This window comes from Coregonus lavaretus (assembly GCF_964263955.1).
Source record: "Coregonus lavaretus genome assembly, chromosome: 31".
NCBI lineage: Eukaryota > Metazoa > Chordata > Actinopteri > Salmoniformes > Salmonidae > Coregonus > Coregonus lavaretus.
The window spans coordinates 5,882,302-5,898,806 of NC_140018.1; the positions used below are offsets into that span (position 1 = coordinate 5,882,302).

Here is a 16,505-nt window from a genome sequence, read left to right on the forward strand (position 1 = left end):
TGTAAGTAAGAAAACCTGCAAATCGGCAGTGTATCAAATACTTGTTCTCCCCACTGTATGCACACACACACATACATACACTCACACACGCATGCATGCACAGACACACAGGATTGTCTTTCTACAAGGGACGCTCTAAGTCGCCTCTTAAGGACGTGTGGTAGAGTATTTACTTGATCTTAGGATATTTTCTTTGCTGCTGCATCGTGACTGCACCTGGAAAAAGAGAGAGGGAGCGAGAGAGAGAGAAGAGAGAGGGTGAGAGAGAGAGAGGCACAGACAGAGAGAGAGAGAGAGAGAGAGAGAGAGAGAGAGAGAGAGAAATAGTATGAGATAAAACAAAGAGCAGGTTGATCTTTCGACATGTTTGAAAGTTGAGAAAGTTGAGATGTTTTCACAACAGTCAAAAAGCGACAGAGAAAGAGTTTTGTGACACTAGTCTTGCATGTTACAGTGACAGCGGCTGGATTAATTTAACTGAGCTAAAATAGATTAAATTCACAGATATACACTACGGTCAAAAGTTTTAGAACACCTACTCATTCAAGAGTTTTTCTTTATTTTTACTATTTTCTACATTGTAGAATAATAGTGAAGACATCATAACTATGAAATAACACATATGGTATCATGTAGTAACCAAAAAAGTGTTAAACAAATCAACATATATTTTATATTTGAGATTCTTCAAATAGCCACCCTTTGCCTTGGTGACAGCTTTGCACACTCTTGGCATTCTCTCAACCACATCACCTGGAATGCTTTTCCAACAGTCTTGAAGGAGTTCCCACATATGCTGAGCACTTGTTGGCTGCTTTTCCTTCACTCTGCGGTCCGACTCATCCCAAACCATCTCAATTTGGTTGAGGTCGAGGGATTTTGGAGGCCAGGTCATCTGATGCAGCACTCCATCACTCTCCTTCTTGGTCAAATTGTTTTGCGGAGTGTAACAGGGGAACCCAAGAGCAGACTCAGACGAGGAGACTGGGATGAAGTAACCAAGGTATTTATTGGCTGAGGCTGGAGCGAGGGGGGTGAGCAAGTCCGGAGGGGAATCCAAGGGAGTAGTAGAGTGGGGAATCCAGGACCGAGTAGCAGGATGACGAGGCATGGGACTGGAGACAGGGACCAGAGTCAAAGCGGGCAGAACTGTAGCGGAGAGGAAAACAGCATCAGGCAAAGAAAACAGGCACAACAGGATAACAGGATCTGAATAGTAACAAACGGCTAGAACCGTAGACTGACTGAGCAGAGATTACGATCTGGCAGTGTGGAAGTGGCAGGACTGAGTATTTGTAGAGGTCTTGATTATGGAACAGGTTGCAGCTGGTGGGGATCTGCTCTGACTCCAGCACACCTGTCTCCGCCCACACAATCACACACACACAGAGAGCGAGAGAGGGAGCGGGAGAGAGTACTGAGGGAGTGACAGCAGGTCAAGGAGACACAGGATGAGCAGTAGAGGGCGTTGCAGGAGCAGATGTGACAGTACCCCCCCCCCTCTACGGGCGCCACCTGGCGCCCGACCAGGCTTATCTGGGTGTGAGGTATAGAAATCCCGTAAGAGGGAGGGGTCCAGAATGTGACGGCGGGGCACCCAGCAGCGATCCTCAGGCCCGTATCCCTCCCAGTCCATCAGGTACTGCCAGCCACGACCCTGACGGCGCACATCCAGAAGCCGCCGGATGGTATAGGCAGGATGGTCATCGATGAGCCGAGGGGGTGGAGGAGCTGCTGCAGGAGGAGACAGGGGACCAGACAGGTTTAATCAGGGATAAGTGGAAGGTAGGATGGATCCTGAGAGAGGCTGGGAGTTTCAGACGCACCGCAGAGGGGTTAATGACATGGTCAATTTCAAAGGGACCAATGAATCGGGGGGAAAGTTTATTCGATGCCACCTTCAATGGCAGGTCCTTCGATGAGAGCCATATCTTTTGACCCGGGGTGTAGACTGGAGCTGAGGCCCGGCGACGGTTGTCTTGGGACTGGGTCCTGTCTGAGGCACGAAGAAGGGCAGCCCTTCCTTCACGTACGGTGACAACGGCACAGATGGTCCTGGACAGAGGGAACCGCAACCTCAACCTCTTGGGCGGGGAACAAGGGGGTTGGTAACCCAGAGCACACTCGAAGGATGACATACCTGACGAGGCATGGTGAGGGTGATGTGGGCATATTCAACCCAGGGTAGCTGAGCACTCCATGAGGAAGGGTTAGCAGAAGTCACAGAGCGTAGGGCAGACTCCATCTCTTGGTTGGCCCGTTTGGTCTGGCCGTTGGTCTGAGGGTGATATCCAGAAAGACTGACATTGATCCTAAGAGCTGGACAGAAGGATCTCCATATCTGGGAGGTAAACTGGGGTCCTCTGTCGGAAATGATGTCAGTAGGGATGCCATGCAGACGAAATACATGGGATACTAATAGGTCCGCAGTCTCCCTGGAGGACGGGAGCTTGGAGAGGGGAATGAAGTGAGCCATTTTGGAAAACCTATCAATAATGGTGAGGATGACGGACTTACCGTTAAATGGGGGAAGGCCAGTGACGAAGTCCAGAGCTATGTGTGACCAGGGGCGACTGGGTATGGGAAGAGGGCGGAGCAGACCGGAAGTGGGTTTAGTGGAGGTTTTGTTCCGGGCACAAACCGAACAGGCTGAGACAAACTCCCGGACATCTCTCTCCATGGTGGGCCACCAAAAGCGCTGATGCAGGAAGGCAAGGTTCCGGTTCATACCAGGGTGACAGGTGAGGTGAGTAGAATGGCCCCGCTGAAGAACATCAGAGCGAACACAATCTGGGACAAATAGAGCATTACTAGGACCGTTACCCGGATCAGGCTGGTTCTGCTGAGCCTGGCGGATACGGGACTCAATCTCCCAGGTGACGGCGGCAACGATGCAGGTGGATGGCACAATGGCTTATGGCTTGTTACCCGTGTTGTCGGTGACCTGGTGGGAGAGGGCATCAGGCTTGGTATTCTTCAAACCGGGGCGATAAGTGAGTGTGAAATTGAATCTACCAAAGAACAAGGCCCACCTGGCTTGCCGAAAGTTCAGACGTTTGGTGTTCTGGATGTAGGACATGTTTTTATGGTCAGTCCACACGATGAAGGGGGTTACAGAGCCCTACAGCCAGTGACGCCATTCCTCCAGAGCCAGCTTAACTGCCAGGAGTTCCCGGTTTCCGATGTCAAAATTCCTCTCTGCAGGTGAGAGTTTACGGGAAAAGAATGCACATGGGTATACCTTCTGATCAGAGGGGGAACGTTGAGACAGCACCTACTCCGGTGTCAGAGGCGTTCACCTCCACGATGAACTGGAGTTCTGCGTCTGGCTGAGTAAGGACCGGAGCGGAGGTGAAGCGACGCTTGAGTTCCAGGAATGCTACCTCTGCCTCAGGAGTCCAGTGGAACGGAGTGGAGGTGGAGGTGAGAGTGGTGAGAGGTGCTGCCAGATGGCTGTAGTTGTGGATGAAACATCTGTAAGAAATTTGCAAACCCCAGGAAACGCTGTAGCTGCTTCAGGTTGGAGGGTGCAGGCCACTCTGTGACTGCCATGACCTTGGCGGTGTCCATATGTAACTGTCCCTGTTCAATGATATAACCCAGGAAAGACACTGTGGCAGCATGGAACTCACATTTTTCAGCTTTAACAAAAAGCTCATTCTCCAACAGCCATTGAAGAAGTTGGCGAACGTGTTGCTGGTGAACCTCAGGGTCCTTGGAAAAAATCAGGACGTCATCTAAATACACAAAAACGAAGCGTCCAATCACATCCCTCAGCACGTCATTGACCAGGTTCTGGAAAACAGCAGGGGCTTTAGTAAGACCAAAAGGCATGACCAAATACTCAAAGTGACCAAGTGGTGTGTTGAACGCAGTCTTCCACTCGTCCCCCTCTCTTGTGCGAACAAGGTGGTAGGCATTCCGGAGGTCGAGTCCATGGAGGGGACAAAAGCAGAGCTGATGAGTGGCAAGGGGTACTTGTTCTTAACAGTGATATTATTCAGACCACGGAAGTCTATGCATGGCCTCAGTGACCCATCCTTCTTCTTCACAAAGAAAAACCCAGCACCCACTGGGGAGGAAGATGGCTTGATAAGTCCTGCCGCCAGAGAATCCTGGATGTACCTCTCCATAGCCTCCTGCTCGGGACGAGAGAGGTTAAACAACCAGCTACTGGGGAGAGGAGCTCCAGGCTGGAGGTCAATGTCGCAGTTGTACGGCCGATGAGGCGGCAGCGACAGGGCTTGGTGCTTGCTGAAGAGCTAGATCGTGATACTCGGGAGAACTGATGACAGGTCCGGAGGTTCTGGAATGAACTGGGACACAGACAAGGCAGGGGGAAGGGCAGAATGTAAACAATTAGAGTGACAAAATGAACTCCAAGTGGTTACCTTTCCGGCGGTCCAGTCAATCTGTGGGTTGTGTAGCTTTAAAAATGGATGGCCAAGAACCAGGGAAGAGTAAGGACAGTCGATTATGTGGAAACTGATATTTTCCTGGCGATTTCCAGAGAGAAGCAGGATGACAGGGATGGTTCTCTCACAGACACGGGTGAGAAGCTGTCCATTGAGAGCGTTGGCATTGAGGGGTGAATCTAGTGGGACAGTGTCCAGCTCCAACTGGGTAACGACACCTCGGTCCAGGTAGCTCTCGTTGGCGCCCGAATCGATGAGAGCAGACAGAGGAAAAGCCTGGCTCTGCCACTCACGGTTGCCTTCAAGCAGGGTTCTGGGGGAAGATGGGCAGGCGATTTGGCTCAACAGTATATCCCCCACTACTGCCGAGCCCCCTCTTTTGCTGGATGCAGGGAACAAGTGGAGACAAAGTGACCAACCTGGCCACAGTATAGGCAGCTCCTAGCGCCGATTCGTCGTTGCTTCTCCTCTGGAGAGAGACGGCCCGGCCGAGCTGCATGGGTTCAGGATCAAGACGAGCCTGGGGATGGTATGCAGTCGGAGAAGGAGGACAAGGCACTGAAGTCGATGTTATGGGACATGCAGCCCTACCTACCCTCTCCCTTTAACGCTCACGGAGACGGTTGTCGATGCGGATAGCGAGAGAGATGAGTTCATCAAGTCCAGGCTCATCCCTGGACACCAGCTCGTCCTTGAGGGTCTCAGTTAGCGCGTTCCGAAATGCTCTCTGAAGGGCCTCCTCATTCCAGCCGCTCTCAGCGGCGAGGGTGCGGAGCTCACATGCCATCTCAGCAACACTATGGGGGCCTTGACCGAGTGACAGGAGTCGTTTAGTGGCATCCTTCCCAAAGACTGGGTGGTTGAATACTTTCTTCATCTCCTCCGTGAATCTGGAGTAGGAGAAGCAGATGGGGGACTGCCTCTCCCACACCACCGTGGCCCAGGAAAGCACTGCTCCACGGAGGCAGCCAATCAGAAAGGAAATCTTGGCCCGTTCGCTAGCATAAGAGTAGGGCTGTTGCTCAAATACTAGTGAACATTGTACAAAAAAGGCTCTGCAAGCTCCGAGGTTGCCATCGTAATGCTCGGGAGTCGGAACAAATGGCTCCCGGAGCGGGGAAGGAGGACTTGGAACTGGTTGTGAGCTCTGGGCGAAGGGTCGGCCCTGTAGGTCAGACAGGCTCTGTGAAAACTCCTTGATGTGCTCCAGAAGGGTCTTCAGGGCTTGGTCATGTTGCTCGAGCAGGGCATGTTGCTCGAGCAGGGCGCCTTGGCCGACGAGGGTTTGGTGGAGAGTAGCAGAATCTGCTGGGTTCATCTCTTTGGCCAGATCGTACAGTTTACGCAGAGTGGAACAGCAGAACCCAAACTCCGACGAGGAAACTGGGATGAAGTAACCAAGGTATTTATTGAAACACAGGGGGAAGATGGAGTGCAGGTCAGGGGAAACTGCTGGAAACCAGGTACGGAGGCTGAGGCTGGAGCGAGGGGGGTTGTGGCAAGGTGAGCAGGTCCGGAGGGGAATCCAAGGGGAGGGACCTTCATGTCTTAAAGTAATGATGGACTGTCGTTTCTCTTTGCTTATTTGAGCTGTTCTTGCCATAATATGGACATGGTCTTTTACCAAATAGGGCTATCTTCTGTATACCTCCCATACCTTGTCACAACACAACTGAATGCCTCAAACGCATTAAGGAAAGAAATTCCACAAAATAACTTTTAAGAAGGCACACCTGTTAATTGAAATGCATTCCAGGTGACTACCTCATGAAGCTGGTTGAGAGAATGCCAAGAGTGTGCAAAGCTGTCATCAAGGCAAAGGGTGGCTAGCTGAAGAATCTCAAATATAACATATATTTTGATTTGTTTAACACTTCTTTGGTTACTACATGATGCTATGTGTGTTATTTCATAGTTTTGATGTCTTCACTATTGTTCTACAATGTAGAAAATAGTAAAAAATAAAGACCCTTGAATGAGTAGGTGTTCTAAAACTTTTGACCGGTAGTGTAGCTGGATTAATTTAACTGAGCTAAGATATTAATTACATTAACAGATATAGCTGGATTAATTTAACTGAGCTAAGATATTAATTAAATGAACAGATATAGCTAGATTAATTTAACTGAGCTAAAATAGATGAGTAAATTCACAGATATAGCTGGATTAATTTAAATAAGATAAAATAGATGAGTTAAATTAACAGATAGATATAGTGGACAAAGGCAACAACATCCATATTGATTAAACATTGAAAAAAACAGATATATTAACAGCAATAATAGCTACAACAGTAAATGTGCAGTACTGGCAGTGTGGTGCAGGAGGGCTGCGTTTCTCGGAAAACATCTGGTTCTATAGGAACGCTAAACTAACGCTTAACTAACGCTTTACTAAAGCTGGTCTAATGCTAGGTGGGACTAGAGAAGAGGAGAAAGATAGAGGGAGTGGTTAGAGTGAGGCAGTATAGTACGCAAAACCCTCATACACTCTCTGTGAATATGTGTGTGTGTGTATGTGTGTGTTGGGGAGGGAGGGGGTGGGGGTGGGGGTGGGGGTGGGGGTTACGATCAGTTTTAGTTCAGATATTCTGTCTGTCAGTCTGTCTGTCTCTATTCCTTTCGGTCTCTATTCCTGTCTGTCTGTCTGTCTACCTACCTGTCTGTCTACCTGTCTGTCTGTATTACCTGCTCCACTGTATGTGGCTCTGCAACATATGCCCAGTGGGGCCTGAGTGACCCTCCCTGCCTCCTCCCATTGCCCTGGTGATGACCCCTGACCCCAGACTGCCCTGGCCAATAGGGAGAGAGTGATGCATGGATACGCATGGAGCCCCACCCCCCTAAAACAATGACAGAAGCCCCTTTGGATGTACCCTCCCCCACCCCCCCATACACGCACTAGAACTACTACAACACCGCTGGGTACCACACAGCTAGAGGTGGGGAGAGAGGGAGAGGGGTATGTAGGAAAGGAAGGAGGGATGGAGGGAGGCATAGCATGGTCCCCCCAGCCCAGAGAAAAGTGAAAAGACCAGACAAGACTGCAGCTAAACTAGTGAACTAAGAGAAAAACTGTGTGCAACACTACTGGAGCATATTGATGACATCTACAGACATCCAGCAACACTACTGGAGCATATTGATGACATCTACAGACACTCCAGCAACACTACTGAAGCAGATTGATGATATCTACAGACATCCAGCAACGCTACTGAAGCAGATTGATGACATCTACAGACATCCAGCAACACTACTGGAGCAGATTGATGACATCTACAGACATCCAGCAACACTACTGGAGCAGATTGATGACATCTACAGACATCCAGCAACACTACTGGAGCAGATTGATGACATCTACAGACATCCAGCAACACTAGACACAGCTACTAAAAGCAGAGCATGTTAGAGCGAGAGTAAGTGAGAGATAGAGAGAGAGACAGAGAAACAGAGAGAAAGCCAGAAACGGAGTGGAGCAGCTCCTCAGTGGGGGGGATAGTTACTCGAGAGCTGAAGGTCCTATGGCTCCTGCGATCATCTTTAAGCCCCTCCAACCTACACTGGAGCTATTAGGAGATAAAGCATCATCACAGGCATCAGTGAACATCAAATCCCAGGATGCATCAGTACTGTACCACAACACAACAACAGAGACAACGAGAGAGAGACACGAGGAACAACAATCAACAGCTAGCAGAAGGGAGCAGGGATAGGGTAGGGGGAGCGAGAGAGAGAGAGAGAGAGAGAGAGAGAGAGAGAGAGAGAGAGAGAGAGAGAGAGAGGAGGGAAAGAGAGGAGGGAAAGAGAGAGAGGAGAATAGATAGAGCGAGAGAGAGAGAGACAGCGAAAGAGGAGAGATAGAGAGAGAGAGAGAGAGAGAGAGGAGGGAGAGAGAGAGAAGGGGATAGATAGAGCGAGAGAGAGAGAGAGAGGAGGGAGAGAGAGAGCGAGAGGAGGGAGAGAGAGAAAGGGGGATAGATAGAGCGAGAGAGAGAGAGAGTAGAGAGGGGGATAGATAGAGAGAGAGTAGAGAGGGGGATATATATATATATATATATATATATATATATATATATATATATATATATATAGAGAGAGAGAGAGAGAGAGAGAGAGAGAGAGAGAGAGAGTAGAGAGGGGGATAGATAGAGCGAGAGAGAGAGAGCGAGTAGAGAGGGGGATAGATAGAGAGAGAGAGAGAGAGAGAGAGAGAGAGAGAGTAGAGAGGGGGATAGATAGAGAGAGAGAGCGAGAGAGAGAGAGAGAGAGAGAGAGAGGGGGGGGATAGAGAGAGAGAGAGAGAGAGAGAGAGAGAGAGAGAGAGAGAGAGAGAAAGAGAGAGAGAGAGAGAGAGAGAGAGTAGAGAGGGGGGATGAAAGAGAGAGGAGGGGATGGGAGAAGGGGAGGTACTAAGGCTACAACAAGACATAGTGAGATCAACTTCCAGAAGAAATAGAAAGCAGAAGACTACCAATCAACAACACAGCTTGGTGATGAGATAACAGCTGTGCGTTTCTCTGACAGGATTTGATTAGAACTTACCATTTGATGTTTAACGTGGACTTTTACACAAACTACACAAACATGACCATATACAGTACCTAAGAAGATGTAACAACAAAAAAACACATTGGGTGTTTCTCTAATAATATCAAAAGTAATTCATAAACAGCAAATCTGTTCCTATTCTTTAGACTTGTCAATACCTCTGTCCGTAATGCTAACGTAACTCTACTAACTGGAAGGGGGATTAGGTCAGTGATTAGGCTAACTGCTCCTTAATGTTCATGTAATATTTTGGTGTAACTGTATGAGAACGGTGGAGGATGCTGCTACATTGGTGGCACCAAGAATGGACAGAGGGTGAGACTTCACTGAGACAAGCTGAAGTAACTTCCTAAAGAGATATACCACTAGAAAGCCATGGAGAGAGAGAGAGAGAGAGAGAGAGCGAGAGAGGGTGATAGGGTGAGCGAGTGAGAGGATGAGAGAGTGAGCGGGTGTGAGAGTGAGCGGGTGAGAGAGTGAGTGGGTAAGAGAGTGAGCCCCATGCGGGTAAGAGGGTGAGACAGTGAGAGAGTGAGGGTTGGAGAGACTGTGTGAGAGAGAGTGAGAGGTTGAGAGAGTGAGAGACTGAGCAGAAGAAGGTGGGTGGAGTAAGGGATACTATCAAATACTCCACACACCTTTTCTCCCTCCCTCCCTCCCTCTATCCCTCCTTTCAAATTCATCTCTTTCCTTGGAAAACTGAGAAGAGTATCAATGATGTGAGTGATGCAAAATATAACACACACGTATACAGACTTTCTAGTACAGGTTTCATATAATTCAAAGAGTTTGCGCACACACACTACAACACTCACAGTACTTAAAGACACACACTACAACACTCACAGTACTTAAAGACACACACTACAACACTCACAGTACTTAAAGACACACACTACAACACTCACAGTACTTAAAGACACACACTACAACACTCACAGTACTTAAAGACACACACTACAACACGCACAGTACTTAAAGACACACACTACAACACTCACAGTACTTAAAGACACACATTACAACACTCACAGTACTTAAAGACACACACTACAACACTCACAGTACTTAAAGACACACACTACAACACTCACAGTACTTAAAGACACACACTACAACACTCACAGTACTTAAAGACACACACTACAACACTCACAGTACTTAAAGACACACACTACAACACTCACAGTACTTAAAGACACACACTACAACACTCACAGTACTTAAAGACACACACTACAACACTCACAGTACTTAAAGACACACTACAACACTCACAGTACTTAAAGACACACACTACAACACTCACAGTACTTAAAGACACACACTACAACACTCACAGTACTTAAAAGACAGATACTACAACACTCACAGTACTTCAAGACACACATACTGTACATGTGCATACACACACACAGACTGCAGAGTGTAGAAAAACTGCTGAATATTAGTCTATTCCCTGTAATTCAAAAGAAGGAATTACTAAAAGTATATTTGAGGCACGCTGCACTGTAGCGATACTTGTGCCAGGAGTGTATGCGTGTGTAAGTGTGTGTACAGTGCATTCGGAAAGTATTCAGACACCTTCGCTTTTTCCACATTTTGTTACGTTACAGCCTTACCCTAAATTGATTAAATAAATGTTTCCCCCAATCTACACACAATACCCTATAATGACAAAGCAAAAACAGGTTCTTAGAAATGTTAGCAAAAATAATAAAAATAAAGGAAATACCTTATTTACATAAGTATTCAGACCCTTTGCTATGAGACTCGAAATTGAGCTCAGGTGCATCCTGTTTCCATTGATCATCCTTGAGATGTTTCTACAACTTGATTGGAGTCCACCTGTGGTAAATGTCTGCAGCATTGAAGGTCCCCAAGAACACAGTGACCTCCATCATTCTTAAATGGAAGAAGTTTGGAACCACCGGGGAGGGGGGAGGGGGGGGGGAGTAGTAGGATTACTTTTATTCTATTCCACGTATTCCTTAAAGAGGTAGGGTTTCAAGTGTCTCTGGAAGGTGGTCAGTGACTCCGCTGTCCTGGCGTCGTGGGAGAGCTTGTTCCACCATTGGGGTGCCAGAGCAGCGAATAGCTTTGACTGGGCTGAGCGGGAACTGTGCTTCCGTAGAGGTAGGGGGGCTAGCAGGCCAGAGGTGGATGAACGTAGTGCCCTCGTTTGGGTGTAGGATCAGAGCCTGAAGGTAAGGAGGTGCCGTTCCCCTCACAGCTCCGTAGGCAAGCACCATGGTCTTGTAGTAGATGCGAGCCTCAACTGGAAGCCAGTGGAGTGTGTGGAGGAGCGGGGTGACATGAGAGAACTTGGGAAGGTTGAACACCAGACGGGCTGCAGCATTCTGGATGAGTTGTAGGGGTTTAATGGCACAGGCAGGGAGCCCAGCCAACAGTGAGTTGCAGTAATCCAGACGGGAGATGACAAGTGCCTGGATTAGGACCTGTGCCGCTTTCTGTGTAAGGTAGGGTCGTACTCTGCGAATGTTGTAGAGCACGAACCTGCAGGATCGGGTGACCGCTTTGATGTTAGCGGAGAACGACAGGGTGTTGTCCAGGGTCATGCCAGCATCATGCTGTGGGGATGTTTTTCAGCGGCAGAGACTGGGAGACTATTCAGGATCGAGGGAAAGATGAACGGAGCAAAGTACAGAGAGATCCTTGATGAAAACCTGCTCCAGAGCGTTCAGGACCTCAGACTGGGGCGAAGGCTCACCTTCCAACAGGACAACGACCCTAAGCACACAGCCAAGACAACACAGGAGTGGCTTCGGACAAGTCTCTGAATGTCCTTGAGTGGCCTAGCCAGAGCCCGGACATGAACCCGATCGAACATCTCCAGAGACACCTGAAAATAACTGTGCAGCGACGCTCCCCATCCAACCTGACAGGATCTGCAGAGAAGAATGGGAGAAACTCCCCAAATACAGGTGTGCCAAGCTTGTAGGGTCATACCTAAGAAGACTCAAGGCTGTAATCGCTGCCAAAGGTGCTTCAACAAAGTACTGAGTAAAGGGTCTGAATACTTATGTAAATGTGATATTTCCGTTTTTTATTTTTAATACATTTGCAAAAAAATCTAAAAATCTGTTATTATCGGGTATTGTGTGTAGATTGATGAGGGAAAAAAACAATTTAATCAATTTTAGAATAAGGCTGTAACGTAACAAAATGTGGAAAAAGTCAAGGGGTCTAAATACTTTCCGAATGCACTAATGTGTAAGTGTGTGTAGGTGTGTGTAGGTGTATTTGTTACTTTGTTGAAAACGTGAGTAAACTGAATCACATTGAATGTTTATACATCATCTGTGAATATGCTGAGTAACTTCGTCTCTGTGTGTGTGTGTGTGTGTGTGTGTGTAGCAGAGTTCTCAGGCCCTGCAGCAATTTCCTTGCATTGGGCTAGACCCTGACAATACAGCAACCTATTACAGAGTACCAAGAACACACACCCCCCTGCCAACAACCCTAATCGCTTTACACGGCAACCTGATAGTCGCCGCGGAAACAGCCTAAAACGGCCTGACGACGGAGGGGTGGGGATGGGTGGCGGGATGTGGAGAGGGGTGGGGTGGGGAGGGGTGGGGGGTGTAGCAAGTGGCGAGTGCGGAGGCTGGGTCAGGGAGAAAGGTCTCGGAGTGGACGGCGACGGCTGCTAAGCTAACCGCCGCCTGGGGGTAAATCAATGGACCAATAACAGACGAGGTTTAGAAGCGGCTCGTGGGGACCAGGGGACTGTTTCTGTGCTGAGCTCAGCAGAAAAACAAAGGCGCTGTAAGACACATTATGCAAAGAGGAAGATTTAGGGGCAGAGGAAGAGGAGAGGGCTGTGACATGTGGCAGGGAGGGGAGGAGAGAAGGAGAGAGGAGGGGGATGAGAGGGGGGAGGGAATGAGAGGAGGGGAGAAGAGTAGGAGAGCAGAGGTGTGGAGAGGAGAGGAGAGAAGAGTTGAGGAGAGGAGAGCAGAGTTGAGGAGAGGGGAGGGGAGGGGAGGAGGAGTGAGGAGGAGGAGTTCTAACCCTCTCTACCACCAACCTGTCCCACAGGAGAGAGGGATGGACGAAAAGGCAAAACGAGTGGAGTGATAGTGACAGAGTGGGGAAGGATGGGACAAAATGACTCTGTAGCGCTCCAAAGACAATACTCAATCCCCAGAGCAGCGCCTAAGGGGGAGAGAGGGGAGGACGAGAGAGGGGAAGGAGAGAGAGGGGAAGGAGAGAGAGAGGAGAGAGGGGGGGAGAGAGGGGAGAGAGAGGGGAGAGAGAGAGGAGAGAGAGGGGAAAGGGAGAGGGAGAGAGAGAGGGGGGAGAGGGGAGAGAGAAAGGGGAGGGAAAGAGAGAGGGGGAGAGAGGGAGAGAGAAAGGGGAGGGAGAGAGAGAGGGGGAGAGAGGGAGAGAGAGGGTGAGAGAAAGGGGAGGGAGAGAGAGAGGGGGAGAGAGTGGGAGAGAGGGAGAGAGAAAGGGGAGGGAGAGAGAGAGGGGGAGAGAGGGAGAGAGAGGGTGAGAGAGAGAGAGAAAGGGGAGGGAGAGAGAGAGGGGGAGAGAGGGAGAGAGAGGGAGAGAGAAAGGGGAGGGAGAGAGAGAGGGGGAGAGAGGGAGAGAGAGGGGGAGAGAGGGGGAGAGAGGGAGAGAGAAAGGGGAGGGAGAGAGAGAGGGGGAGAGAGGGAGAGAGAGGGTGAGAGAGAGGGGAGGGAGAGATGCCCCTGGGTTGCTCTCTGCTCTACACTACTACTCTAGACTTCTCCAGGGCTAACCTTCAGGACTTCCTCTGGCAATACTGACTGTAAACTACTGTCGCACCCACCCACCCACCCACCCACACCCACACCCACACACACACAGCTATTCTCTGGTATAAGGACATTCATGTGCACATCTTCTCATTGACATGAACAAAAATACATACATAGACAACAACAATGCTAAAATAAATACTTCCCTCCCCAGCTCCCAACACAGACACACACACACCACGACTAGATGGGTAATGAATGAGAGAGAATGAACGGTGGGGAGGGATGTACGGTACACTATCCTATCTCCAACCCTACTGTGCTAAACACTATCATATCTCCAACCCTACTGTACTAAACACTATTCTATCTCCAACCCTACTTTACCGAACACTATCATATCTCCAACCCTACTGTACTGAACACTATTCTATCTCCAACCCTACTTTACCGAACACTATTCTATCTCCAACCCTACTGTACTGAACACTATTCTATCTCCAACCCTACTTTACCGAACACTATTCTATCTCCTACTGTACTGAACACTATTCTATCTCCTACTGTACTGAACACTATTCTATCTCCTACTGTACTAAACACTATCTCCAACCCTACTGTACTAAACACTATCTCCAACGCTACTGTACTGAACACTATTCTATCTCCAACCCTACTGTACAGTACTATACTGTATGGCTTTGCTATGGAGGGACACACTCTGTTAAAATGCATGATGAGAGATAGGTGTTGGTATGAACAGAACAAGCCAAATTGTCCTCAGATCCTCAAAAAGTTCTACAGCTGTACCATCGAGAGCATCCTGACTGGTTGCATCACTGCCTGGTATGGCAACTGCTCGGCCTCCGACCGCAAGGCACAACAGAGGGTAGTGCGTATGGCCCAGTACATCACTGGGGCCAAGCTTCCTGCCATCCAGGACCTATATACCAGGCGGTGTCAGAGGAAGGCCCTAAAAATTGTCAAAGACTACAGCCACCCTAGTCATAGACTGTTCATTCTGCTACCACATGGCAAGCGGTACCGGAGCGCCAAGTCTAGGTCCAAAAGGCTTCTTAACAGCTTCTACCCCCAAGCCATAAGACTCCTGAACACTCAAGCACATTGACTCTGTACTGGTACACCCTGTATATAGCCTCCCTACTGTTATTTTACTGCTGCTCTTTAATTATTTGTTATTTTAATTTTTTTAGTCATCTTTTTTACTTAACACATATTTTTCTTAAAACTGCATTGTTGGTTAAGGGCTTGTAAGTAAGCATTTCACTGTAAGGTCTACACCTGTTGTATTCGGCGCATGTGACAAATAAAATTATATTTGAAATTGCCTAGAAAGACTACATTTCATATTGTGTGTTTCATCTCCCCTTTGTTAATATATCATATGTTTCCTTCCTGCCTCTCCTAATGTATATTTTCCATCTCTTTCCTACAGTCTCTATCTTTCCTATAGATGAGCTCCAGTACTGCATGAGAACACAGCGGAGCCTCAGAGAGCAGTCTGCCTGAGATGGTGAGCCCTCTGTGGGCTGTGGACCCTGGCCCTCTTCCCTGTCCATCTATCTACAGTGGGGAAAAATGTATTTAGTCAGCCACCAATTGTGCAAGTTCTCCCACTTAAAAAGACGAGAGAGGCCTGTAATTTTCATCATAGGTACACGTCAACTATGAAAGACAAAATGAGGAAAAAAATTCCAGAAAATCACATTGTAGGATTTTTAATGAATTTATTTGCAAACTATGGTGGAAAATAAGTATTTGGTCACCTACAAACAAGCAAGATTTTTGGCTCTCACAGACCTGTAACTTCTTCTTTAAGAGGCTCCTCTGTCCTCCACTCGTTACCTGTATTAATGGCACCTGTTTGAACTTGTTATCAGTATAAAAGACACCTGTCCACAACCTCAAACAGTCACACTCCAAACTCCACTATGGCCAAGACCAAAGAGCTGTCAAAGGACACCAGAAACAAAATTGTAGATCTGCACCAGGCTGGGAAGACTGAATCTGCATTAGGTAAGCAGCTTGGTTTGAAGAAATCAACTGTGGGAGCAACTATTAGGAAATGGAAGACATACAAGACCACTGATAATCTCCCTCGATCTGGGGCTCCACGCAAGATCTCACCCCATGGGGTCAAAATGATCACAAGAACGGTGAGCAAAAATCCCAGAACCACACGGGGGGACCTAGTGAATGACCTGCAGAGAGCTGGGACCAAAGTAACAAAGCCTACCATCAGTAACACACTACGCCGCCAGGGACTCAAATCCTGCAGTGTCAGACGTGTCCCCCTGCTTAAGCCAGTACATGACCAGGCCCGTCTGAAGTTTGCTAGAGTGCATTTGGATGATCCAGAAGAGGATTGGGAGAATGTCATATGGTCAGATGAAACCAAAATAGAACTTTTTGGTAAAAACTCAACTCGTCGTGTTTGGAGGACAAAGAATGCTGAGTTGCATCCAAAGAACACCATACCTACTGTGAAGCATGGGGGTGGAAACATCATGCTTTGGGGCTGTTTTTTTGCAAAGGGACCAGGACGACTGATCCGTGTAAAGGAAAGAATGAATGGGGCCATGTATCGTGAGATTTTGAGTGAAAACCTCCTTCCATCAGCAAGGGCATTGAAGATGAAACGTGGCTGGGTCTTTCAGCATGACAATGATCCCAAACACACCGCCCGGGCAACGAAGGAGTGGCTTCGTAAGAAGCATTTCAAGGTTCTGGAGTGGCCTAGCCAGTCTCCAGATCTCAACCCCATAGAA

At 48.3% G+C, this 16,505-nt stretch overlaps 1 protein-coding gene across 3 annotated transcripts in view; it reads right to left on the reverse strand.

Moving 5' to 3' along the window:
- LOC311106509 (gephyrin) overlaps positions 1–16,505 on the reverse strand; it is a gene marked incomplete at both ends in the record, with an annotated part of 163,595 nt that overhangs the window by 19,456 nt on the left and 127,634 nt on the right. For all 3 annotated transcript variants that reach the window (XM_084148861.1, XM_084148859.1, XM_084148860.1), the window contains one exon: positions 174–216. In XM_084148861.1, coding sequence (XP_084004987.1) covers positions 174–216 — 43 coding nt within the window. The remainder of the gene's footprint in view (positions 1–173; positions 217–16,505) is intronic.